General features: G+C 40.7%; 1 protein-coding gene across 1 annotated transcript in view; it reads left to right on the forward strand.

Moving 5' to 3' along the window:
• The window catches only part of enah (ENAH actin regulator), a 123,641-nt gene that overhangs the window by 81,537 nt on the left and 14,307 nt on the right, over positions 1 to 27,797 (forward strand). Inside the window, exons 4-6 of the mRNA XM_053444826.1 lie at positions 5,457 to 5,529; positions 19,477 to 19,802; positions 24,739 to 25,495. Of these exons, the coding sequence (XP_053300801.1) occupies positions 5,457 to 5,529; positions 19,477 to 19,802; positions 24,739 to 25,495 (1,156 nt within the window). The remainder of the gene's footprint in view (positions 1 to 5,456; positions 5,530 to 19,476; positions 19,803 to 24,738; positions 25,496 to 27,797) is intronic.

Here is a 27,797-nt window from a genome sequence, read left to right on the forward strand (position 1 = left end):
CTCTCTCTCTCTCTCTCTCTCTCTCCCTTTCGTGGGTGCTGTCTCTCCCTCTTATGTTCATCCCTCCCTCTCCTCTCTCTTTGTTTCCATCAATTATAATCTACTGGAGAAGCAGCACAGAGAGGAACCACACCCGGCATTTCATCCTCATCTTTGGAGGTGTACCGTCAGGCTGTTAAAGGAATCACATTAAACAGGATAAAGGAGGCTCAATATTCTGTTTTTTTTCCTATCTTGGAGTTCATCCATCCATCTCTGTGAGCTTCTGGATGATGGAGAACTAAGGCACGGGGAACTGAAAGAAGAAGTTCCAGAGCCTTAGCTATGGTTTTGTATGCGACCTCCCAGGAGTGTAGTGGGGGAGCAGGGTTTGTGAGGGGAGCTGCCAGCGGGGTGGCGGTTGCTCTGAGGCCTGGAAATGGGTCAGACGTGGCCCAACAGGGACTGTGGTGTTACGTTTGCTGCCAGAGGAGGCCCACGCTGACGCTGCCTTCATGTAGGTACACATGCAGAGATGGAAGCAGTGGCTGTTTTACTGTTTGTCTGTATGTCGCTATGAATGATGCTGTAAAGTCGGCGAGAAACTTCAAGTTGTTGTCAAAAGATTTGTTACTCTTACTCTTTAAATGTCTCTACGTCATCCCTCTCTTTTAGTCTGTTCTCTCCTCAGTCACATGATCATACATCATACCAGGTGGTGATGTCCTGACCAGCTTCTATTTTCTACCTCTGCTTTTGTCTATAAATGCCAGACAAGCTCTGTTCAGTTTCACTTTGTGTCTTTGTGCTGCCTCTGTCTTATCTTCTTTTATATCATTTACAGTCTGGAGCCAGGTAGTGGTTTAAGGTCTATTGTTTAGAGTGAAGTTAGAAAACTATGTGTTTTCATCCTACCTGGTTTATTTACGATGAAGATTTTATAGTTATTGTTTTTCATGAAATTAAAGGGATTATGCTTAATTAATGCTCTTTATTCATACTATTTTTATAGACATTTTGATTGAAGACGATTCGATGATCAGTTCGCAACATATGCATCCCACATACAGACAGACAGATGTTTGTGGAATTAATACTTATAGCTTTATCTGTATAGCATAGCATAGCAGATAGATAGATACTCTTAAAAATTCTTTACATCACCTCTTCCTCTCCTCATATGAACTTATATCAGGGTTGTTTATCAGGTAGCGATGTCAGGGCAATTTCATACTTTCTCTTTCCGCCTTTGTCTGTAAATGCGAGACAAGCTCTGTTCAGCTTCTCTTTGTGTCTTTGCATTACCTCTGTCTTTTCCTCTTTCCTCTCTTTCACTGCATGTTGTCAGTGGTTTTAGGTCACTGAATCAATTTACTTGAGGGCTTCCATTTGAAAAGAATCAAAAATTATTATAATCCACCAGAGTTGGTCGATTATTAAGAGCGACAGTTAAATATGCACTATGCACATGAAAGATGCTACAGAAGAACAGTTCCTTGCAGTAATATAGTTAAATACTAACTTGAAATCATACATATATTTTGGTCCAATCAGAAAACAAGCCACTGATCTGAACGTAACACCTCCTTCCGGAGCTGCTTTCAGAGCTGCTGTCTGTGTTCCATCATCAGCACATGAGCTCTATGATAGCAGACAGTAACATGATTACTCCCCAAGGCACCGGAAGATGGAGACGACCATGTCTGCAATGACATTCAGTGTTTAAATTAAGCTCCAACAGGAAGGAATACAATGGGCCTGAATTGGGGTCAATACAATTTGGAGCTTGCTGAATGATGTTCACATGTAATTCCAGGGTTCATTATAAAATTTGAAAAAAGCTTGTGCATGTATAGAACATATTCTTTTGTGGGGGAAAAAGAGTGTGTGAATAAAATCTGTGAACACATTATATGGGAAGTGAGGTCACGAGAGACAATGAAAAACAAAGTGCATTGAAGAATCTGATAATCATTATTATGTCTTATTTAATGGACTATTTGAGATTATTGTTGGAGTCCATAATCCATGTATAAAATATTACCACTACTCTCAGCCTCTCTGATTTTGCTCATCCAATTTGTCCAAACCACACTCAACCCTTACGAACTCCACGGCTGCAGCTGGAGATACTCGATTGATTTGGGACACTTAGCCTTAATTATCTTGCATAGTTGGATCCAGCTAAGGTGCAAACACACCTTGTGCATCCCCAGTCCCTCAGTAAGTGGACGTAAAAATGCATATTGACCATTAGAGAGTGGCTCCTCCCTGAACTCATAGCTCTTCCCTCCAGTAGCCACATGATGATGCAAACTCAACCACAGCTTCTTCTGCAGTTGTTGACATGAGAACGGCCCGTCTGTAGACTGCAAGACGAGGATCCTGCTACTATTCAAAATCAATTCCTAATCAGACAACACTAAATTCTCATAGGGCAACAGTCAAATTGGCATTAAAACTGACCAATGGTGTGACTTGGTGTCTCGTGGGCTGCAGATGGATATTACTGGCTATTCTGGTGCTTTTCATTTGTTGCAGTCTCATAGAATCGTTACCTAGGAACAAAACTTGTTTATCTAAAGCAGGTCCTCTTCATCGTAGTCAACCATTTTTCACAACCATGTTTTCGTTCAGTAGCACTGAAAGCTCAAACCAAACGATGGTTCTATAGAGGGTCTTCATGAATTTATAGAACCTGAAGGCCACTATAATTTCTCCTTCACACTTGGAATGGGAGGATGAGGCAAAGGGTAATCAATTTATTTGTAATCTACAATTCCACTCAGATGCTCCTAACTCCTACAAAACGTAGAAGTAAACATTTGTTTGCTTTGTTTAAGTTAATAGTGTGTTAGTGTGTGTGTGTGTGTGTGTGTGTCCTGTGACAGACACCTGTTAACTGATGTCACTGAGTAATTTCCAGTCAGACACACAACCGCGCACACACACACACCTCTAAACAATCAATTGATCCACAGCTGCCCCGAGGATGTTTACTCCTAAGAGGTGAAATACGCTCAGTGAGTAATAGAGACAAAAGCAAAGAAATACAAGCTTAAAAACCAAAGTGAATAAACTGTTAAAATATTTGCACGCTCTTGTCACATACATCAATAACATGCATTTACTGCCTCTATCCCACTAAGCTGACTAACACATTCATTATGGTTGCACTGACTCATCAGGCTTCCAGTAAATCTCCTCATGCTCAGGTTTTAGTCATTATTGTCCAAGGTCACAGTGCAAGATGAACCATGGATTCTTTACTTTTTGTGACTCTGTTTCCATCCAACATGCCTTCATGTGGTCGTGTGTGTGTGTGTGTGTGTGTGTGTGTGCGTGCGTGCGTGTGTGCGTGCGTGCGTTTCAGAGTTTATACCAGGACTGTAAGTTATTAGGCTGTAATACCATTTGAACCAAACTGTCTTCATTGTTATTTCCTCCGTTCAAACCAAGCTAGTTAGCTATTGTCTAATAAGTCAGTACAAACTCTGTTGTGTGATCATCCGCCGGCCTGCTATGAAAACCAAACATACACACACAGACAGCCGTCTGTGTATTTGTGCTGGTCTCTCATTATATAGCTTCATTTTGTCTCAGTTGGTCTGTCTACGTGCAGAACATTAACACCTGCAGTGTCATTTTCAGTAATAATCCTGTGTTTACCACGAAAATCCGTGTAAGCTAATGAGAAAAGTGGTTTAGAAGATTTCTCTGAACCCTATTTTTCCACAAGAGTAGCACATACAAATAGCTTACCATTAATTTAAAAGTCAAATGAAAACTCCTAAAGACATCATTATTTTAACACAAACCACTTTATGAGGCCTGAATGGTGTATGGTGGGGAATTAAAGAATGTTGAATTCATATAGGAAATATCGGATCAAAAATCGAGATGAAAGAATGTGAAGCTTTCAGCATTTGGCAGCTGTGACAGTTGTTACGTTCATTACTGCAGTCACGCCATCTGTATCAAACAAGACCAAGGGAAACAGCTAATATTCAGTCTTGACAGGATGTCATTTTAGCTTAACAATGAAATGTGCCTTTGCAATTAACTGACTGTTCAGTTGACAATTCATTCTTCTTGACCAATCACAAGTCAGTCTCGGCTGTCAAGCATCCAAAAAATAATTAAAACCAAACCCATCAGAAAAATGAGCACTTAAACGTAAATAACTGTAATAAGAAGGGTATAAATGACAGAAGCCATCTATGTAGTTTGAATTTTTAGTTTGGTCTATGCCCCAGGTGCTACCTGGAGGAGGAATGGTATACAATCAATTCTGCAGTCAGCCACCAGGGAGTGATCTAGAGGATTTGGCTTCCCTTTTGGGAGCTGTCATGATGTCCATCTTAATATGCCATCATTGATTTCGGCTCCTGTGCCACTCCAGAAACAAATGTCAGACTGTCATTGAGCTCTTTAGACTCACAGCAGCATCTTACATACATATAAAACATATAACAGAACATGAACACAAAGAAAGACATGTTCGTCTTTCACCTAAATATCAATACTAATGCATTTGGAGGCTGTGGAGGTCTTTACAGTGTAGCAAGAGATAATGAACCCCAAATCTGTGTGATGATCGGTCGACCACTTGCTGTTAATGGTCAGATATGTTTGGACCTCGTACAAGTACATAGCCACTTCTCTGGCGGCCTGAACTACGACAGTGCATTTTACTGCTAACATGTGCTGAGTGCACAACTTTTTCTTCCCTTACGGTGTGGCTGCTTTTACTGAAAGAAGGGTTTTGAATACTCCTCCACTACAAATGTAAAGCACCTTACAAGGTCCAGTGTTGGTCAGGTGGTTACTTATGATGAGAGATATGTACCTGTACGCTTTTTCATTTGCTTTGTGCCTCTAGTCCACAGGCAAATATATTTTAAGTCACTAATACACAGATTTGTGCAAACGCCTTCACAGGTATCTGCCCCGCCCAGTTTATAATCCAAGATATAAGGGCAATTTAAAGCTACTAGTGTTTTGATTTGGTCACAATGCTTCACCACCCACTTGACCGGCATGTTTGAGGGTTTGTTGTCGTCTTTGTGTTCCCATCTGGATGGAGATATTTTTTAAATGGAGAGGGACATATCTGTTCAAAAACTATAAGCAGTAGTGAAGACAAGGCCATAGTCTCTCTGAATAAACAAAAAACACAAATCAAAGGTAGCTTCATATGACACAAAGGCAAAAAAACACTAGTGGCATGAAAAGTACAAACCTGTTTCCCTTACTGACTTAAAGGCTGCATACAACTTGTATCGATGTTAATTAATTAAGAGCCTTTAAAAGTCCTGTAGCACAGTATTATATCAATATTGGATTCATATGGTAATTTTTTACTTTTTGTTTGTCTATTCTTTATGATGATACCAGAGGGAGAGTCAGGCTGAAAACACATAATGATGCCAGTTTAATGTTTAACAGCAGCTGTCTGTGTGTGTTACCCTCTACAGGCCCCACATTGCCCAGACAAGGCCCCCAGGTTCAGAATGGACCCACACCAGAGGAGATGGAGCTGCAGAGAAGGTAAGCACCAGATACTTACACAGTTTAAAGTTTGAACATTGTCTCCGGACTAAAACACAAATAGTCTGTTCACCTTGTCAGTCATCATTATCTCTTCCATCCCCATCTCTCCCTCTTATTACATTTCCTTCACTTTTTCAAATATAATTTTCTTACAGACTCATGCACTTATTTGAGAGCATGTGTGTATGAGTCTGACAAAGCCTCACATGCACTCAGGGTTGTTTTACATCCCCATACAAGGGCAGTCTTTTCCTCAGGTAATAATGAAGCTGTGGAATAACCACAGGAGACAGCGCACACACAGAGCTGTATAAATAGGGCCCAGCTGTTGGCCAACGTTTGAATACTATTCACCAGAAAACCTGGTTGAAGGGATTAAAGCTGTTGAGATGTTGAAATATGCTCCAAATAAAAACATCTCAGCGTGGAGATTCATTAAGCAGCTTGGAGCCGTACAGAGACTTTTTAAGAGCGATCCTTGTTCTTCTAACCAATCAGACAAAGCCAGGATGTTTGGGTTGGGAGCTCACAGCTGTCAATCAATATATAAATGAATTGCTTGAAGAAAATGCTATGGCTAACATGAGCGAACAACAGCTTACACAGTGAGGATGTAGGTGAGAGGCTGCACGGAAGGAGGGGGAAGTAGGGAGGGGTGGGAAGCTTTCATATTGTAGCTTTAAACAGAAAGTATTGGTTACACAAACTCTCCCATACAAACATGAACACTTGGACATACACTGAAATGGATCAGCACGGTGACACACATCTTCATATCTCTTTGGTGTTGTTGAACAGTGACGACTTAACCACACCAACATTTTGAAATGAATTCATCCTTGAATTGGATCCATGACCACACTCAGAGATGTAAACATGTATCTTTAGTATCAGTTACATGAGCCAAACAGTGACGACTGCTTTGGAAACCATTTCAGACGGAGGGCGGCTGCTGCACAACACACACACACGTCATGAAACACATCTGGATGGGTTATTTAACATCTGTGGGCATCGTATACAAACACTTACAGGATGATCACAAAAATCAGATTCATACAATTGTGTCCAGATCTCAGGACAACTAAACGCATATTAATCATTTTGAGAAAACACTCCACCCACCATCATTAAAAGCTATGTTTTGGTTGTTGTTCTTTTCCTTTTTCAGGAGATTTTCAAAGACTTTAAACTCTTCTGCAAATGCTTGGTGTCCCGACGCCTTATTAATATTTAATAACATGGCTTTTTTAAATCTGTTACATTTTTACATCTAAAAAAAGAGGATGCATTAAGTCAATATAAATCATTCTTCAGAAGAAATCAACAAGACTGGTGATAATGATAAATATTCTAACTGTCACCAATTATTATTTCATATATTTTGAAATGATCTGAAATCACTCAATTTACAAGACTGCTCGTAATGAGCCATAAACCTTTTTGTCTTTGGACGACTTCAGATGTCATAGAGTTGGTCATCTGAGGTTTCAAATATATTTAGTAAACCACAAAAAGGGAAACTTTTGCTTTGGTTTATTCTCTCCTGATCGAAGCTTCCTGTTCATAACTGGGGTCTGAATGAATCTGAGGTTCAGAAGTGAAATTTCTTCTATGATCACCTACATAAGAGTATGGTTTTTATTAAAGCGGCTTCATGCTGTCATCTCGCAGACATGCCGTCTCCGCTCTGCCTCCTCCTCTCTCTCTTTTGTTCAGTAGAGAGGCATTCTTCAGGTGTGAGTCAGTGTTTCTTCTAATTCTGTCCCCCCTTTCACCATTTCTTTCTTTTTACGATTTCCTCCTCCTGCGCCCCCTGAGCATTCTCGCTTTTCTCACCCTTTTGTTTCCGTCTAGCTTCATTTGTCTTTCTTTTTCCTTCTCACCTCTCTTTCCCCTCTCTCCTTCCTGTTCCCCCCGCCTCAATTGCTCCATATTTAGCAGCAGATGACAGACAGGCAGCGAGTGGATCAGTGACTGAGGTCATGTGCTGATGCAGAGGCCAATATCAGCCCGGTGGGAGAGCGAATAAAGGATGTGTAAAGAGCAGAGTGAGAATGGGATGAAAGATGAAGAGATGGCGGGAGAGGAGGAGGAGGAGTAAAAAAACATTCTTTAAAAGGAAAGCTGACATACTGTTAGATTTAGTTTGGAATCGGTTGAAGGTTTTGTGTCCATATTCCTTCTTAACTTATTTTTGAGGGGCAGTCGCATCTTGTCATTACACCACTCTCAGTAATCCAGTCAGATGTTATGATTTTTTATTGGAAGTGTAAAGACTGAGAGAAGCATCTGTTCTCAAACATCTGGTTTAAATGTCCAAGCTTGAATCCAAGCTTTTTATTATCAGCCTTTATAAAAGCTTTCAATGGATTTAAATTCAAAGCGTAAATTACTTTATAGCTTTGGCTAAAGTCTAAAAACTTCACTCAACCCTGATCCTCAAAATGACATATTTAGCTCCACAAAGGAGGTTATATTTTCATCCCTGTCAGTTTGTTGGTGGGTTGGTTTCAGTTGGTTAGTTAGTTTGGGTTGGGTTGGTTTGGTTTGGTTTGGTTGATTAGTTGGTTTGGGTTGGTTTGGTTGAAGGTTTGGGTGGTTGTTTTGGTTTGGTTTGGTTGGTTACATTCTTCGGTTTGTTTGGTTTGTTAGTTGGTCTGGTTTTTGTTGTAGGTTTGGCTGGTTGGGTTGGTTGGTTTGAGGAATGGTATTTATGATTGTGTACATATAAGGTCAGCTTAATTGATTTTAAGGCAACTGTTGGGCCTTGGCAGAGGTATGCGAGTCTCATTCTTGTTTTATACTTTTTTTATGTAGCCTTAAAATGGCTTGGATGTAACTTTACAACTTTGCCTCATTTACTATTCTTGGAGCCATGAATATGTAGAATGTTTAACTGCATCTACCCCTACAGATAAAATAATGCAAGACAATAATGATAGTATATAACCGTATACCCTCCTGAATATATATCGGTGTCAGACTTTGACTTTTGTGACTACTACTTTTGTAGCCTCACTACATCTTGTATCATATATTCAACACCCTGCTATGCAATGATTAAATGCATATAACTTTTTAATATATATATATATATTAAAGAGTTATATATATATATAACTCTATCCTCTAATTACAGCCCTGTAATTTACTTATGTGCAGTCTTTCCATTATACCTCTACTTCTTTATTAAGCCCTATAATGCTTAGTCTCTTTCCATTTTCACTTCAATCTCTATCCCCTCCATCCCCTCTATTTCACTCTCTCTGAACCCTCACTCTCTTTCTCTCCTTCTCTAATATTTATTAAACCTCTATAATTATAGTCAACGATTTGCACCAAGTCGGACTAAAGTTGCCAGAGCAACAGCCCAGCTACCCTTTTTGGCTGAGCTGCCCCTTTGGGCAAATCACCAACACTAATAATAGTTTTCTTTTTTTCTTTTGTGGCTGCATTAACAAGTAGCCCATACAAGTAGTGGTGTGGACTAGAGTAGAAAGTAAAGACAGAAATTAAGATAAAAACCTGATACAAAGCGATGCCCTATGCTTTTTGCCATGTGACACTGTAGCATCCAAATATTGTTGAGGTTGTGTGAGGAGCAACAGCCACTCAAAAAGGTGTATGCATGTCCCTGACTATGTGTTTATGTATATAAACATATTCATTGCTGAATCCCTTGATATATATATATATATATATTACGATTCTAACTGTTTAAAATGTTAGATTGTCACTTTTACTATAACCAAGTTTTACCACATTACTGACATTTTAACCCTTTGAACTGCTTTATACACACAAAGCCTAATTCTATAATGGACAAATAACTGTGTAACCCGCTGTTTTGACTAGAACCTTAAATTGTATCACAATAACAGCTCATATTTTGGCTGGCCTACTTCATGCACTGTCATCAGAATGTGTCATACAGAGCCATGTAACCTGAAATAGAGACAGAGGAAGAGAGAGAGAATGGAAAGAATTGAAGATATGGATAATAATAATAATAATACATTTTATTTATAAGGCGCCTTTCAGGATACTCAAGGTCGCCATACAACAGTCAACAATACAGTTAATTAAAAAATGTTAAATGCACAAAGCAGAGCAGCAGCAGAACAACAACTTCAGCAGACAGGAACATTAAAAGTTATATGCCTGCCTAAACAGGTGGGTTTTAATGCTAGATTTAATAAGAATGATTGAATTTGGGTCAATGTTCCTGTTCGGATGAGTGTTTACAGATGAGAGGGAGGGTCCCTTTCCTCCAGTCCTCCTCACTCTCTGCATCAGTTAACAGGATCATCTTACCAATGAATAGAGCTTCACATTCCTTAGTGACCACACATGTTCAAAAACATAACGATGCTCATCTCCTTTCCTTTCACACTGTCTTTCCTCCTCCATCTGTCCTGCAATCCTCCGCTTCACTGACACACGGACGGATGGAGAGCAGGCAGGGGCGCTCCGAGGATGATTGATGGAAATATTCACTGCATGTGTGAGTGGCTCCGTGGACGGCTGGGGGGAGACGCTGCCAATGAACCACCTGCTCAGAAATGCAGGGTGCTGCCCTCAGATTAAAAAGACATGAGCTGCAAAATAATAGGCTGAGGTATAAATAGCTGTGTGTCGCGTGGGTGCACGGAAATGTGTGTGACAGCAGAGAGAGGGAATGTGTTGCATCGTCTTGAATGAAAGTGAGAACAGAGAAGTGGTAGAAGAAGGATGTAAGTGTTAGAATTATGTTAGCATTTAGCTGCTGCTAATAGCACTCAGAGGATGGCACTACTGACAGCAACATGTTGAGCACATTGTCACGAACAGATGTTGACATCTGCATATATTCAGAAAGGACAGTGAATATATGAATTAAATATGAAGACACGCTCCTGCACACACATTGTTTTAGTGGGACACAAGAGCTGTTAATATTCTTTATCATTTATTTAGTTGTGACAAGAATCACAGTCAATGGCAGCATTTTTGGACGACGCTTTCCGTTCTTCCATATGACACAGTCGTTGGCAGGAAATTTGGATGACAAACAAGACAACACTAACGAACATGGCGGAGAGTAAATATGACAAAGAACATGATAAAAAAAAGAGCTTCTTCTGCCACATGGATGTGGTTTGTGTATGAATTCTGACACAGACGAGAAAACCGTACTCTGCTAATTTTGCTGCAGACTGAATTCCTCAACAGACACAACTAGTGATGATATGTATCATTATGTGAATATGGAACAATGTTTGATGGTCATACCAAACAGCCCTACAGCTGACACATGTTGTGTGTGTGTGAGCATGTTTGTGTGTGTATATGTTGCACACTTGGACTTGATCCTGATCATTTGGTCCATCTGGGCCCCAGTTAGTTCAGTCAACATGTCCTGGTTCTGTGAGCCAATCAGGCGGCCCACTGAATAGTTGCCCTGCAGATTTCACCAGACATCAGAGTCTCTGGAGGTTTAGCACAGTTTTCACTTGTGGAAAAGTGGTGAATTTAGAATGTGACATACTCAACTAATCACTTAAGATAAAGTGGATTTAACCAAAAACAAGTCATAGAAATTCTGCAGCACAAAGGAGTGAAGTATTGACACTAAAAGGCCACTGAGATCAGCAAGCTTCAAATTATTTAAAACAACATTTGTTATTAAATATTACAACATGACTCAGAGGTTTCACCATGTCAAAAAAATATCTCACCACCTATTGGGTAGAATGCCAAGAATCAGATCAGATTTTTTTCTCAAGGTAAAACAATCACTTACTTAATTGATTAGTCATTTGGCAGTAAGAATAACTTTTTGGTTTTATACTGAGTACATTTCAGAACATGTACTTTTAACTGAGAGGTTGAATCAGTAGTAATACTTGAGTCATTTTGAACACAAGTAAATATACTTTTACTTCTGTATTTTACTAATAAATACATTCCTAACTATCAATAAAAAATAATTTACCATCATTTTATGACTTTTGGCTAAACTACAGATCCTGTTGTGTTGTTATTTGAATTTCCCCCCTGCAGCTGTCCTCTGTCATGTTTCCTGGCCTTTACTTTCAACAAGTGTTGTGATGCTTCCAACATTCCCCAACATCCTACCTGACTCTTCCTCACAGAGTCTTGAACTCAGTCATCCCATGTTTTTGCAGAGAGTAAAGGAATATGTGTGCGAGAGCTTGCATGTGCATGTGGGGATTCAGGCCGTGGCACTGCCCACGCTCCCTTAGCAACGGTTTCCCTGGCAACTTTTGTCAAAAGGCGAGTGAGATGCCAGTTAAATGGTGCAGGAGGCTTTTTCATAGCTTTGAATCCTGTGACGTTTCCCTGCAAAGCAGAGGGGGACGCGAGGAGGGACCTCCTTTACATTAACACATCAGAGGAGAGAAGTAGACAGCAGATGTCGGAGATGGGAAGATTTCAGGTGGGAGCCTTGCGCTGGTCCCTTGGAAGTGATGAAAAGATCAGATTTATAGAAATTATGCTGAATTGTCAATAGTTCCCACACTTTTGCACAAACTTTAAGGTTTTTTCGAAAGAAAACAACCCCTGCAGCAAATAGCCTCTATACAAAAACAAATAAAACTCAAATTGAAGAGTATTTCTGGCACGTGCAATCACTCATTAACTCATTTATTGCCTTCAGTGACTCATTAAGACTATTGAGGCAGGTCAAGAATTATCCTTGGACAATTTTGTGGTGACACTCAACAACCGTTTGCTCCTCTGACTGAAAATCTGACTGTAATGCTAAACCTGCAGGTCGGCTTGGCAGAAATGTTAATCTGACACAATTAGAGTGGAGGTAAACTGTTCCTCTGTGCAGCATCTTGCAAAAACAGCGTCTATACATGAAAGACATCTGACTGATTCCTTTCACAAAATCTTTGTCCGAAATCTGCAAAACAACTGAGCTCTTTGGCCACAATCACCTAATATGTGTTTAGACAAAAAAAGTAGCATTGTGTGAAAGGAACAATTTACCAAATATTGGGTTTGTGGCCGCCAGTGGAACACAAAACATTACATTTAGTGTGAAGAATGGATTCAACTAAATATCAGCTAATTCAGGATGAAAATGTCGATTAATTAGTCAAAATAAAAGAGGCCTATTTGAAAATTGCACTAGAACCACTCAGCTTTTTTACCAATCTGAATCTGTATACCCTCGGTGGAACGAAGCACAAATCACCATTTCTAAATCAGATCAGATTCCCAAACCTTATTCATGACAAATGTTTGGACTTGTCAAAAAGGAAGCACAGGTACAATTTACAACAGTATCCAATGGTGTACGTTCCAGCAATTGTAAAAGTCAACAAAAAGAGTTCAAATCAACTTTGGTTAAAATTAACACATCTTATCTGGCCTGTCATAACTGTGAGTTGCTGGCACAGGTTGTGGCAGTAACTCAAAGGTTTTAACGGCTTAAAGTTTTTTTTATTCTTTACTTCTGAGACACAGCTCTCTCATGTGAGCAGAGAAAAAAAGGTTTATCATTCTTTTTCCTGTCATTCTTAATCAAAACTAAAGTGTTGGCAGTGAGAGAAGCTGCTCTCACTCAGCAGGAATGCGTGTGAGGAGAAGACAAGCGTTGCAACCTCATGACATCAGCTCAAAGGCTAAGCTGTGTCGTAAACTCAGAGGTGTCCCTCTGAAGGAAGACAGGCTCGCTGTCCCCAGTTAGTCTGCATATCTGCATGTATACACACACACACACACACACACACACACACACACACACACACACACACACACACACACACACACACACACACACACACACACACACTCCTTCTCTCTCTAGACAAGCTATTTTGAGATTGTGTGAACATTGTTTAGGAATGTCATGATCTCCTGTCCAGGGAATTTTAAGTTAAAGAGCGTGTCTCTCTCCCTCCATCCGTCCCTGTGTGTGCATGCGTGCATTTGATTAGTTGTTAGTTGTCTGTTCACACTTGATGTGAAAATGTCATCTTTATTGTGTCTTCTGTGACCAAGATCTCACTTCCCTGCTCTGTGAGCAAATAAATCATAATTTGTGTTCGCAAAGAATAAATCATGTTGTGTTGTGTTTGTGTGTCTGCGAGAGAGAGAGAGACTGATTGAATGAAGGAATGACTGTACGCAGCAATGAAGAAAGGTTTTACCACAGTAAAGGTCTGAGTAATCAGATCGCATTCAGGACTTATTTAGACATGTACTTATAGATGACCACTTCAGGACGGATGTTATTACCAGGTCTGAACAGGATCTATAAACAACTAATGCACAGCTGTCGAACTTTCAGTGCAAAGTTAGCAAACAGTCAAGAGTTGATAAGGCTTTCAGAGCTTTCTTGGAATTTGCTCCTCCAGCTAAAGTTCCCATAAAAACAGATGAAAGGTTTGCTTCGATGTTGAAGCTAGATATTCTTTCATATAACTGTCTTTTCATTTTATTTTTGTTTACTGTAGTATTTTTTTGTGTGTATTTTGTCAATTCAGTTGTACTTTTACTATCAAATGAGTACTCCACATAAGATTTCATGCAAATGCATAGTAGATTCAAATTATGACATTTTAGATCTTCTGTGCTACTGCGTTGAAGACGTGTGTGAGGCAGGTTCAGCTTTATTGGCCAACTGTGAACATATACAAGGAATTTGACTCTTGTTTTTGTTTCTCTCAATGAATTACACATGCTGCTACAATAAATATACAGCATAACCAGAACAAGAAAGCTTAAAGTCCAGTAAAATCTGTTCTATACATACATCCCTCGATCATAAATCAACTTATACCTTTTATTAAATTCCCTCAGCCTTCACTACTGGCAGTATATTATGAGGATAGAATCAGGTAGAGACATTAAACAATGAGGCTGTATTCCTAGTTTAAGGTTTCAACTATGAAAAAAAAGTGAATCATATGTAAATTTTATTCTGTGATGTGATGACTACTAAAACTGATTTAGTGGATTTCAGACAAATGGTGCGTTCCCTGTGCATGTGTGTGAACTCGTTTTTGTAGCCTCTTTAGGAACTATTCCATACACACTGACCTTTTCAGGACCATGAGGACCACATTAGGAACCAAGCTCGTTCCTAATGAGGAAAAATATCATGACTGAAGTCCTGGTTAAGATTAGTGGAAAGATGTGAATTGGTCAAGGTTTGGATTAGGGATATGGTCTTAGTTTGGCTGTGCAGAATGAATGTAAGTCAATGCAAAGTCCTAATAAGAATAGCAGTGCAAAAGCATGTGTAATATTTGTATACTGCATGTTGGTATTGTGGAGGCTCGTGTTTGTGCTGTTGTCACAGCCATTTAAGCCATTCATTTTCCACCACAGTCTCACTCCAATACTTTCAGAACATGCCACACTGCCAGTAAACAGACTGTACCAACTGACACCATTTGGTTGGCGAGTCGTTTTTTGGCCGTCCTACCCAGAAGAATGCAATCTGATCTGCCTCATTAGGCCGAGTTTACTACCATCGCACCATTACATGATGAGATAAGTTTCATCATGAAGATGTAACACTGCTGAGGAGCCTACTGGGGCTAATTTGCTATCAGAGAGAATTCATTATGTTAGATGAGGGAATCCCCCTGAAGAGACTGTAAAATCCTCAGGGACGAGACACTGCCCAGCTTCCAGTGGCTGTGAATTCAGGTTACCTCTGTGTGTGTGTAAATATATCAGTGGACCACTGAAGCACCGTGGGAACTAAGACATTTCATGTGCGTGTATTAAGTCCATGATTTTCATATTAAAAAGTGAGCGATAGAAATGTATGTGGGTTTGCATAGGAAGCCAAATTTTCCATTTTTATGGAAGGGAAGAAGAGAGTGAAATCTAAGCTGCACACAGCGTTGAACGGGTGCACACTCAAACATGTTGGGGGTACAGGCAGGATTGTTACAGCTGTGTGGGCGTGGCACGGGGGCTGTTATGTTGAACCTTTGTATTGGGCGCTATTGATTTATTTTCCATCCCTACTAAATATCTTTATAGAAATTCTTCAGGATGGGACTCTGAAGGTTGGGGGTGTGGGAGGGGGGGGGGACTTCCTGTGTCATGGCGAAACATCATAACTTTGACAGCATGCTATGGGGACGCTGTTTAACAAAAGATCAAATATTTTAAAGATCTCTCCTTGTGAATGTTTCAAAAACAATGAGAATTGTATCAATTCTGTTGAAGAAGTTTGTTAAAATACAATCCCCTCAACTCGCCAAAATGACCTAATTCTTGCTGTTTTGAACCTATGGTCCCAGGGGGCTTTTTTGTACATCCGGGGGAGATGTATGACATGTCCTGTGGGGGCTGCTGTGTGGGGTGCAGATGTGTCACAGCCAGACTCCACAGTTTTGACAGAATTAGCGTCAGTGCTGCTTATGTTCTGTCTAATCAGCCGTAATGCATTCAAAAGATGGTAAATTCAGTTAAATTCTCTGATTAGATCCTGTTCCTCTTGAAGGTGTGTGAAGAGGTGGGGGTGAGGTTGCAAATACGGCCGTCAAAAATCTACCAGGTAGTGATTTGATTAATGGTTCCTTTAATTAATACATTGAAAGTGAATTTTACTAATAAGTCTTTGTAACGTTATTATGATGTGATGTTAGTTTTATTCATATTTTGGTAATTCAAATTGAAACATTTTTCACCTAATCAGAGCGGCTCATGACCGACTGATCTCATGCTGGGAGAAGCTTCATAGCATCTGTGGAGTCTGAGGGCAGCCTGGAGTATGGTTTGAGCACCCGCTGCCATCTTGACACTTAGTGGAGCCAGAAATACTGGTGAGCTGGAGATGGATTGGAGGGCGCTGAGGAGGAACAAGCAAGTGGCTGTTACCATGGCTCACTGTGATGGGCTGACTCTTGTGTCAGTTAGGCAGGAATATTAATATATTCTTAATTTATAATATACAACTGATGCACAAGAGCCACTGTTCCCAAACCACACCATGGTAACACTGAAACAACTGAAGCAAATATGCCCCGAGATATTGTGCGATTGTGAGTCAGTGGCAGAGTAAGGGTCATTTGTTTGTGTGTGGGGGGCAGATGGAAGGGGAGGGAGGGAGCGTTTTGCATGAGGCAACGTTAACGCTACGACTTTGAGCTGAGTCAGCTCTCAGCAGAACAGGATGAGTGAGGGAGGAGGACTAGATAGATAGATTGTGTGTGTGTGTGTGTGTGTGTGTGTGTGTGTGTGTGTGTGTGTGTGTGTGTGTGTGTGTGCGTGTGCGTGTGAGACAAATATAGTGCAAGTTGGCATGTAGCTCCAGTACCCAGCTCTCTCTCCCTGCTTTTGTAATGTATTAACGTAACACTCGCTCATTTACAGCCAGTGAAATCTACAGCTGTGTAAATCATAGAATGTGACAAAACACTTTCCAATTAAATCACAGATTTCCTGGGAACCTCGTGTGTGTGTGTTTGTTTGTGTGTCCACACCACACTCTCTCTCCCTGTACCACTTCTTTGTTCGTAAGAATAAATCTTCACATCCTCATTGTGATGATGAAGCATGACTTGTGTACCTTTCCATTTATACATCCGCGAGACATGCGAGTATGAAACAGCTCACATCATGTAGTTTATACTGTGTGTTCATGAGTTTGTGTGTGTGGCATTACACAGACATTACCCAGTGTTCACCCTGGGGAGCTAATGTTTAAAAAGCTCCAAATAAATATGACAATAATTAAGACTAAAGATCTCACATTTTTTACATCCATCCAATCTTCCATCCAACTGTCCGTTCACCCATCCATCCAATCATCCAACCATCCATCCATTCATCCAATCCTCCAATTATCCATCTATCCAACCACCCATCCATCCATCCAATCATCCAGCCATCCATCCATTCATCCAATCATCCATCCATCCAACCATCCATCCATCCATCCAATCATCCATCTTACTGTCTGTCCATCCATCAATCCAATGATCCAACCATACATCCATCCAATCCTCCATCTATCCATCCAATCATCCAGCCACTCATCCATCGAATCATCCATCCAGCCATCCATCATCTGTCCATCCACTGAACCAGAGATCCATCCATCCATCGACTGACCCACCTACCCAGTCAACTATCCATCTCTACAATTTATCCTAAGAGCCGAATGGCTAATCATATAAAACCAATTAATTGGGAATAAGATGGAGCTGGTCGAGGATCTTAAATATCTTCATATACACGTTCACATTAGTCTTTACTATCAAGGAAAACACTAACTAAGAATATCAACTTTGTAGTGAATATTATGGAAACTGTTAAACTCTTAACTACTTCAGAGCCAAGGGTCGGTGTTTACGTCATGAAAGGATATCAATAACTATCACATTCAAATTTTAATCAATAGACGTATAACAATACATATAGATATATTGCTTATGCCTTGTGTAAACACAGTGAGGAGGTACAACGCACAAAACGTTTTACTATTTATCAAGTGTCTGCCCATCAAAAATCTGTTTTAAAACAAAAATAAATAACAATTTGACATTATTCGCAATAATTATTGATATGTACGATTTGCCCGTATCACCCAGTCCTGCATGGTGGGACACATTTGATCATTGGTTCTATCTATGTGTTGCAGTAATCTGTAACAGTGACACGCTGGAGAATGGCCTCCACAGTCTTTGGGAAGCCATAAAAGCTGCTGGGTCTTCTGTATGATGAACTCTTTCAGGCGTAAAGCTGACAGAATTATTAACGACCCTTCTCATCCACCGTACAGTGAATTTGAACTTCCATCCTCGGGGAGATGTTATAGATCACAGATGGCTAATAGAAAAATCTACACGAAATCCTCTGTCTTAAGTGCTGTCAAGGTAATAAATGAAACAAGGATCCTGTGGACTTTAGGATACAGGGTGATGCTCCTGCCTGTGCTGCAGTTATTTTGCACAGTAGGTGAATGTGATGTGGAGTTACGTTGACCTTTATAGTGCTGAAAGGGTGTATTTTCATATACTCTGTATGTTTATGTTTTTATGACATGTCAAAGGAGTTTCCTATGTGAACACATTTTCAATCATAGCTCATTGTGTCAATGCTATATAAGACATTTATCACCACGGAATACTGACTTGCACATATTAGCTATTCACTCCGCCTATTCTCACTTGCCTCTCGCTCTTATTTGATATTCTTGCACAAACTGCTGAGACAACACTTCTGTATCCCCACAGGAGTCGTTAAGCTCTTTTTAACACTGTGAATCTCAGATGTAGTAAAAAGTGGAATGACAGCCTTTCCCTGTTGTGCTGTAACTCGTTCTCACATGCACTCATACACACATGCACAGACACACATTGGCTGCTTACATGGACCATTTCTCCTGTTTCCCCTCCACTGCTGCTGCAGTCTCACATTACCAGCGTCTCTACAGTTGCCGTCCGCTGACACCTAGTGACCAAACCTGAGTCTGCAGGCACGGTTTGTGCCGGACACCCTTAGAAAACCTTCCTCAGCCCATCATACTTCAACATCACTAATGGTTTTGCAGCCCCGTCCCAAGAAAACCAAAATACTTTTGCAATTTTATTCTGTTTTCTATTTCCTCTGTTAGATAGACAGCTGTTTTCTTGCAGCTGTGTCAGACTAAGAAAGGATTTTTGCCCCAGGCACTTTATTAATGTTGATGTTTTATAATGTGTCAAATTTTAGCAAAGCTGACTGGGGTTGCATAAGCGCATAAGTGTCATATTATATAATGACATGTCTTATATAATGACTACAGGCTCCAGGGGTCAAGACAGGCCCCTTACTAATTTACTCATTTTGACACCTTTTGTCACTTTTGTTCAGTTAAAAAAAAAAAATCGTCAACCACTATTCGTTTCCTCCTTTTATTGCTGCTGATTGAATTTATGGAGTCTTATCTTGATATGTATTGTTGTCACTCCTCTCCAGGCAGCTTCAGGAGCTGCAGAGGCAGAAGGAGATGGAGCTCGAGCGTCAAGAGAGGGAGCGTCAGGAGCACGAGCATGAGCGCCTGGAGCGAGAGATGCTGGAGCGAGAGCAGGAGCGCGAGCGTCAGGAGCTGGAGCATCAGGATAGGGAGGCGCAGGCGGAGAGGGAGCGACTCGAGCGTGAGCGCCAGGAGCAGCAGGAGCGTACAGAGCGTGAGCTGATGGAGAGGGAGAAGGTGGAGAGAGAGCGGCTGGAGAGAGAGCAGCAGGAGCAGTTGGACAGAGAGCAGCAGGACTGGGAGAGGGGGAGACGCGTCTCGAATGCCGGTGAGTGATACACTTACATTTCCTAATATACACACACTTTTATACACAGTAGGTTTTGGAGTTTTTGAAGGCGAGTGCAAGACTGTTGGACTGAAGATATAAAGAATCTATGATTTTTGAAAATGTTCCGTTATGAGTGATGGTCAGTAAAGCATTTCTCTTTTCAAATAGTTACCAAGGTGTTAATATTAATGGCAGACATGCTTGGTCCTATTAGAACAGTAGTTGTTTCATGATAAACTGCAACTGAATATTTTAATGAGGAGTTCATTTCCTTAACAAAAGGTTTCTCTAAATTAAAATTTGGGTCTACGGTAAAATATTAGTCCCAATCCATACTACAGACCAACTGCATACAGTAGATACCCACATCAACAGTAAATCTTACATGTGCATATAATACATGCCAATATGACACATTATAGGCCCACAATACTATATGATGCATTTACATGGATTCATACAATGCATGTCCATCCCACCATTAAAATAACTGCCAATTAAACTGATCACTAGGATATGTTTTTTTGTCTTTTCTCTGTTATTCACAAAAAACGCTGTACATTTTCTGCTGCTGTGACCACTTTCACATTGATGAGTTTTTTCGTTTCATTGTGGGACAATAGCGCACATTATTATCAACGCCTCAAAAAGTTCTTAATTTTCATACTGACTTTTATAGTATACTTTCGGATTTCCAGTCACACACTTCATGCTTATTTAGATTTACTATATAGTGTGGAATTGGGATAAAGCTTTCATCCAACAAGATTCCCCCATCAATTTATAAAAAGCCTTAGTTTTGGTTAATTAAGTAAAACTCTAACTTTGAATGTGTGAAAGAAAGATTCTGCTCAATGAAGATGAGAAACTCAGAAACCCATTCTGTGAATTTAAAGTGTCTTCCAATAAAGAGGCCACAGCATGAAGGCCTTAAAGCATGGGAGGAGTTGCTCTATTGCCCCTCTGGTCAGTGCTAACATTGTTAGTTAGCCTTCATAACACGACAGTATGGTCATTTACCCATGGGCTGGTGTCAAGAGCAGTAATAAGTGTGGAAGTCTTTGCACATGAGTGGAGGGGTGATTGCAGAACTTTAGAAAGAGCGCTGCGAACTCCTACACTAGTCACACACACACATACACAAAATAACTGACACTTCACACACACATTCAGAAATATAATTGAGGTGTGATGCTGGTGCACAGACATGTCTTAATATCAAGAGATTCCCTATGGGAGGAAACAGTGACTTTCAGCAAATCCTTCCAAAATAATCTTCACTTTCCCTATTTTCCCATTTTTTAACTATTCAAGCAATATGTTAAGCCCAGATTAATTAATATTTTAATATATAGCAGCAGGGACAAGGTTGAGCCACAAAACCCTGTTAACAGCAATCTAAACTGGAGCTGCAATGGATCAGGTTTTGGTTTTGTGAAACTGTCCGAGGGGAATTTCCAACATTTAAGGACTGGGTCAGTAGGGAAGGCTTCGCTGTGTACCATGCTTCATCGCCACAGTCAGCCTATTAGCACATGCATGCATAAACACAAACAAACACACACACACAGGCAGGCAGACACAGTTCAGAATTACTCACAGGCTAAACATACATCATCAGGGAGAATGCTGGTGAGACCCCGAGGGATGAATGTACGTGTGTGTGTGCGTGTGTGTGTGTGTGTGTGTTTGTGTGCATACGTGCTAAAGCCCCAGGATAAGAGGGCGGAGTTATTTTATTTCACATGTCACACACATCAGAGATAACAAACACACAGGACATGCAAGCATAAATGCAGGAGCAGCACATACACATGAATGCATGGTTTGTTTTAACATACTTTCTGAGTCTGAGGGCTTTGATGTGAGCTTGTGATTAATATTTAACACCTCTGTGTTTCTCTGTGACAGGATAACTCTATCTGACTGTGAGAGCTATGTGTTTTCTTACTGTTTTTATTTTATTTTATTTCTTTCAAATCAGCCTGTTAACAGAAAGAAATGCTGATAGTGTAAACATCGAGTTCTTATCACCTAAGTTCAGCTTAATAAGATCAGATCGACTTTTCTGATCAAACCCCCTAAGTTTCTTGTCAGGCAAACTTGACTAAACCTTTTCTGTCATGTCTCTAATTTTCCCTTGATGAGGCCAATTTTGTTGAAGGACCCTTACGGTGCTTTTAGCTGCCTAAAAAATTGCTAAAGATAATCACCAGCATCTTTTGTGGATAAGCACCCACGCGACAAACTGGCAAAGTGAAATAAAAAATTTGATGAAGGTCCCTCTAAGATGTTTAATGTGTATACTTACATACTTACTGCAGAGATCTTACATCATAATGTCTATAGCTAATACCTCTCTTTCTCATCATGCTGTTCAGATGTGTGTGAATAAAAATTTACCTTAACTACACTGTTCAAATTATAACCTATGGGGTTCAGTTGATCCTCTGGACCATCATTTGTGCTAAAAGTCCAGCTCGTTCAGCAGAGAGGAGCTGAGCTGCAATATGGCTTTGTCTTCTTCTTCATGTGTGCACATGCGCTTAATATTCTTGTGTGCACGTGTCCAGCAGTCAGCATAATCAGCGTGTTCTGGACGTGGGTTTATTGTGGAATGGCAGAGCAAAGCTGGGGCCTCTCAGTCACATGACCAGCCCAGAGCTGTAGAGAGTGGGGGTATGATGGAAAGAAGGATGGAGAAGGATGGAAAGGGTCAAACGAATACTTAAGGAGATGGTAGCAGAGCAGTGGATTAAAGGAAATGAAGGATAAGAATAGTTGGCCAAGGCGGAGGAAGAAGTAAAGCATGAAGGGAAAATTCTGGGTCGATGAAAAAGAGACGGAGTGTGTGGTGAACTGGGAAAATGAGAGTGAAATTGTGGGTGTAGTGGAGTGGAAGTTGGAATGAGCAGTGACTCCAGTAGGAGAGGATAAATGGTACAAGCTGTCAGATCGTTCAGCTGGGAGAAGCAAAAAGATGTCACACAGAGAAAGGGATGAACCAGGCAGTCTTTCAGTTCTCCAGTCATTCAGTCCTTCAAGTGAATTCAAGTCGTGTCCGTCAAAGTTGTTGTGTGTGTATTTGAAAGAGAGTTTGTGTGAAATGTGTGATAGTGTGTGAAGTTGAATGTGTAGATCTGAACCAGTCAGTGATTTTATGTTTGTCAGAATCTAGTGCAATAAAAATGTCTCAAACTATATCAGAAAAAGGATTTGGGATAGTTTAATAAAGGAAATCCTGCAGCATGCCTTTTATTACAGATACTAATATGCAGCAGTGTAGTTTTGCTGGCAGTTAATTATCTATATCTACACTCATACTCAACTGATAGCAAACGATTTCAAATTCAGCCATGAGAATAAGGATTTATATGATGTTTAGAATGACATCAATAGTGAAGGGAAGTGGAGCAGAAGGTGAGCCGTGGATTACCAACTTCTCACAATCCCCACACACACACACGGAGGGAAGCATATGGCATGTCCATACACAGTAGTTCAGCCTCCATTAAGAGATGCAATAAACACAACAAAGGTAATGAGCTAGAGAGGGCTACACTTTGCTTAATTGACATTGCAACTAACCTCAGCACTGACTACTGAACTGGAAAGAGGAGACTCGGTTCATATGAAGAGATACTGGAACAACTGGTAGAAGTTAAAAAAAATCTGCCAGGTTAGGATTTCACAATATTTGTATCTAGGTCAGGATTCTTAAAAGAAAACCATTTCCGACATAAAAATCTGAATCTTATTGGAAAAATATTATTGCCCTGTTTCATATTTGGATTTACTCTAATACATAATAATCATTATCATTGATACATTGATAAAAATATGCAAAATCATGTATTGTTTGGCTTTGGCTTATAGTCTACAAAAGGTATTGCACTAAACCCAAGCTTCTTTTGTATTTCGACAGAAAGGCAGGGGTCAGCATTAACTCGGGAGATACTGCTTTTGCGCAAATATTTCTCTCGGTCGTTTACTCCACTGCTCACTGTGTTAGAGGTTAGCTTTACTAAGATGATAACATTACTGTATATGAGCAGTAAGGAGAGAATATACGTATGTAGCTGCATTGCTGGGTTTCAAAGGCTTAAGAAGATCAGAACAGACAGAATAACATCCTCACCTAATGTTAGCATTAACAACTACTTATCAGACATTATGTGAGTTGAGCATCAAACTTCATTCATTTACAGAAACAAGATATTTCTCAAAAGGTGGAAAGCAACACCAATCTTAACTCTTGTTTTGCTTTTAGTTCTATCTTCTATTTCCATCTGTCGGCTTGTATTTTGAAGGGTCACTGTCTTGCAGGTGTGCTTGTCACTGCTTAGATTATAACCGTATCTTCTATATGCAACAATGGATAAAGAAGGCAACGTCACAACCTACAGTCTTTGTATCAAGAGTCGTTTGGCTGCTGGAGCAAATCCCGACATTGGTCAAGGAGCAGGGCTGGACAAGTCTACTCAGATTTTAACTTGCATAATATTTAAGTTCCAGATATTATTTCTTACAATTCTATGGGTGCATGCTACTTGGTAAAGTTTAAACTTTCCTCCTCAATCCATTTGATTTTCCCTCTTCTCATGCCAACTATGACTATGAAAGCTGTGTGTATCTGGCTCTGTCCACAGTGCTAACACTTGTCCACTAACATAGTAGCATCAGATCAGACTCAGAAAGAACCAGGAAATAAAGGTATATAGCTCTGTGCTGGTTATTCCTGCTTCATCTGCCCCCTTCTCTTTTTTCCTCCCTCCCTCCTTCCTTCTCTCTTTCCTCACCTACTGTATTTCCCTCCTGTGTGCACAATGGCTGCTTCCTTCCTGCCTTTTTTCCTTCCTTCTGTCTCCCCCTTCCCTTCTGTCCTGTCTTGTCTTTGACCTTGGTTTGTCCATTGGCGTGACGTGTGTTTTAGCTTTTGAAAGCACCCTGTACAGTCCCACTCCTCAGGAGTACGGTAGAACATCCTCAACACCCGTATCTCCATCCACACCCACCTACCCTGCTCCTGGGACTTCATTATCGTCATCCAACACCACACCCCCAACCCCGCCACTCAGGCACTCAGCGTCCCGATTCGCCACCTCGCTCGGTTCTGCGTTCCACCCGGTACTGCCACACTACGCCACAGTTCCAAGGCGACAGCAGGCCCTCCCGCAGGCCCCGCCCCCTGCTCCGGCTCCGGCCCCTGCTCCACCCAAGTCTGTGGTGTGGTCAGCGTGCAACTTTACGCCCTTGCCTCCATCACCCCCAGTCATGATAAGCAGTCCTCCAGGCAAGGCCGCAGGTCCTCGGCCACTCATCCCCATCGCAGCACCTTCCCCTCTGACCCAGAAGCCTCCCTCGCCATCCCCCAACGGCCCACCCATGTTTCCCGCACCCTCTCCTTTGACCATCATGCACAGCCATATTCCGATCGGCATCGCCTGTCCAACCCCACCACCTCCACCTACCCCACCCCCTCTCCCCTCCCCTGTAGCTCCCCATCCGTCTTCCTCCTTCGCCTCGTCTCCCCCCTCCTCATCCCAGGCTCCTGGTGTGCCCTCTCCCTCCACAGCGTCCCTTGCTGCTGCAGCCACTGCCGCCACCTCTGCCTCTGCTGAGCACCTCTCCCTCCCCCTGGGCCTGGGCCTGTCGGGGCCGGGGGAGCTGGACACAGCTGCAGGCCCAGAGTCCCAGCTGCCTCAGGGGGGCTTCTCCTGTCAGCCCCAGGGTAAGGCCTCCAGTCTGGATTCTCTCCTCTCTCTCTCTCTCTCTCTCTCACTGCCTCTGTCCCCTCTGTCTTTCACTTCCTCTGACTCACTCACTAACGGGGGGGACACTACTCTGTTGGATCTGTAAAGTTGTCTTGTCTTTAAAACTATACGGCAGCCGCTCGCCTTAAAATCCTCAAAGCATTTGATGATAGAGAAACTACTTTTTTCTTTTTATTTGTACATAAAATATTTAAGTTGAGAAAATGAAACATGTGTTTAGTTTACTAATCACCATTAAAACTCTATTTAAAATAACATAACAGCAATAAAACACATTATGGTTGTAGACTTTTGCATAGAAGACATTTGAAATAATACTTTTATACTTTATGCAAGAGCAGGTTTGTCCTTTGCTCTAAAGTTCAAACATATTTCATGCACTTCTGATACTCAGGGCACACTGCCCTGTAAGTACACCTCTGACAACACGGCCTTCCAAGGTAAAACCTACTTTTGACGAGTTCAGGTGAGGAGAGGCCAGCTTTTGGGCCACATATTCTTGAGGCAGGAGTGCTGGAGTGTTTAGAAAGGATAACACTTTTGTTGGAAACACTGTAATTTTACTCACCAGCGCAACAGGTGATTCACTGAATGTTAAAAGGTTAAAGGGTAAAGTAAAACTAAAGTAAAAAATCGGATTAGATAAAGTTACTTATAGAGCTTCTTTTGAGAAGTGAAACAACCTCTCCAAAGATTTCAGAGAGAATATACCTCACACTAAGTAAAGGTGGTTGTAAGAAGGCTTGACCAATGCAACCCTTCTTCTTAAAAGTATTCATCAGGCTTGGACACAAAGCACAACGACATCATAACAATCTTCCCCCAAAAATCGAAACCAAGCCAAATTTCAAAAGTAAAAAACTTTGTTGTGGCTGTCATTCATTTAAGATGTTGATGTTAACTTGTAATGTCATTCAAATTAAAATTTTTAATAATTGTGAAACGATTTGTCAATCAAGCCTCATCTTGCTCAATTAGACGATATCACGAAAAATAGCAGTGTTTTTGTAAATAGCTGATAACCAAATATGAAAACAAGGCTGTTATTCCTGATCAAGGCCAACAAATTGAGTGACTTAGAAGCTGGCAAAGAGCTGCAGTTTTGATAAGGGTATGTAGTCTTGGCTAATAATTTATCTGTGTATTGATGTTCAATCTGGTCAAAGAAACTAGTGGAAACCATTATCTATTCAAAAGTTCGGTTGAATAATTACATAAAATTCAGTGTTGAGCTGAATCCTCGAAGTAGAAACAAATTGCAGGTGTAACACAAAGGGAGTTCCATTGCACTGTTTTCAGAGGAGTGTTGCCTTTCTTCTGGGAAATGCTTCAGTCCTGGCTGCCATTGCCTGACTTTAAATTAAATCTATCAAGTTTCTTTTCCTCTTCACCACTGCACCGGCCTCTCTAGCTGCTTTGTCTGTCTTCTCATGAACTCTTTATGTGAATACGTGCTTGCTCATTAAAGGTCTTGTTGGCTTACTGTGCATTGGATATGAAATGTGTTTGGTCCTGCAGCATGGCATTCTGTCTCATCGATAGGAATCTGTTAGTGATCATTGATGGAAGTCTGTGTGGAGCGACCGCCTTTTTGATTTCCTAATAGATTTGTTTTGCGTTCCTCAATGCATGTCATAGTTCAGCATATTTTGTTATGTGTTTTATGAATTGTTTTTGCCATGGTCTCACCATTCAATTGACCCTCACATGGCACTTCATTTCGCAGTCAGTCCATCTTAGCGTGGTCACAGTAGGATGCCCTCTGTGCAACAGCAGTGGAGCCCTGACTTAATATTTCATGTCAAATTTACATTATCTACATCTACAACATTGAACCTCACTTAAATAAAGTTTCTTCCAAATTTAACAGAAATCTGTAAGTTTGACTTTAAAGCAGTTTATTTTATCTGTTCTACTCATGGTAATCGAACATTTTCAATATGATGTGCACTCATTCATCTGTTGGTGATGACTTGCCATTATATGTGAACTCAACAACAGTGAAAATATTGGCTATATTATCTATATTTTTCTGTGAAGTTTTTCTGTGAATAGAAATAGCCTATTCATTTTTGTTGAAAGAGTAGTTTTGCATTTCTATGCTAAAACACTCGATTGACCTTTGTCCTTGGGCGTTTCTTCTATTAGCTGCCTGAGAGGTTCTAATGACCTTTGACCCCTGAGGTCATTGTTCACGTTTGGCTTGAATGGAATCAAT

This window comes from Pleuronectes platessa, chromosome 17 (genome assembly GCF_947347685.1).
Source record: "Pleuronectes platessa chromosome 17, fPlePla1.1, whole genome shotgun sequence".
In the NCBI taxonomy this organism is placed as follows: domain Eukaryota; kingdom Metazoa; phylum Chordata; class Actinopteri; order Pleuronectiformes; family Pleuronectidae; genus Pleuronectes; species Pleuronectes platessa.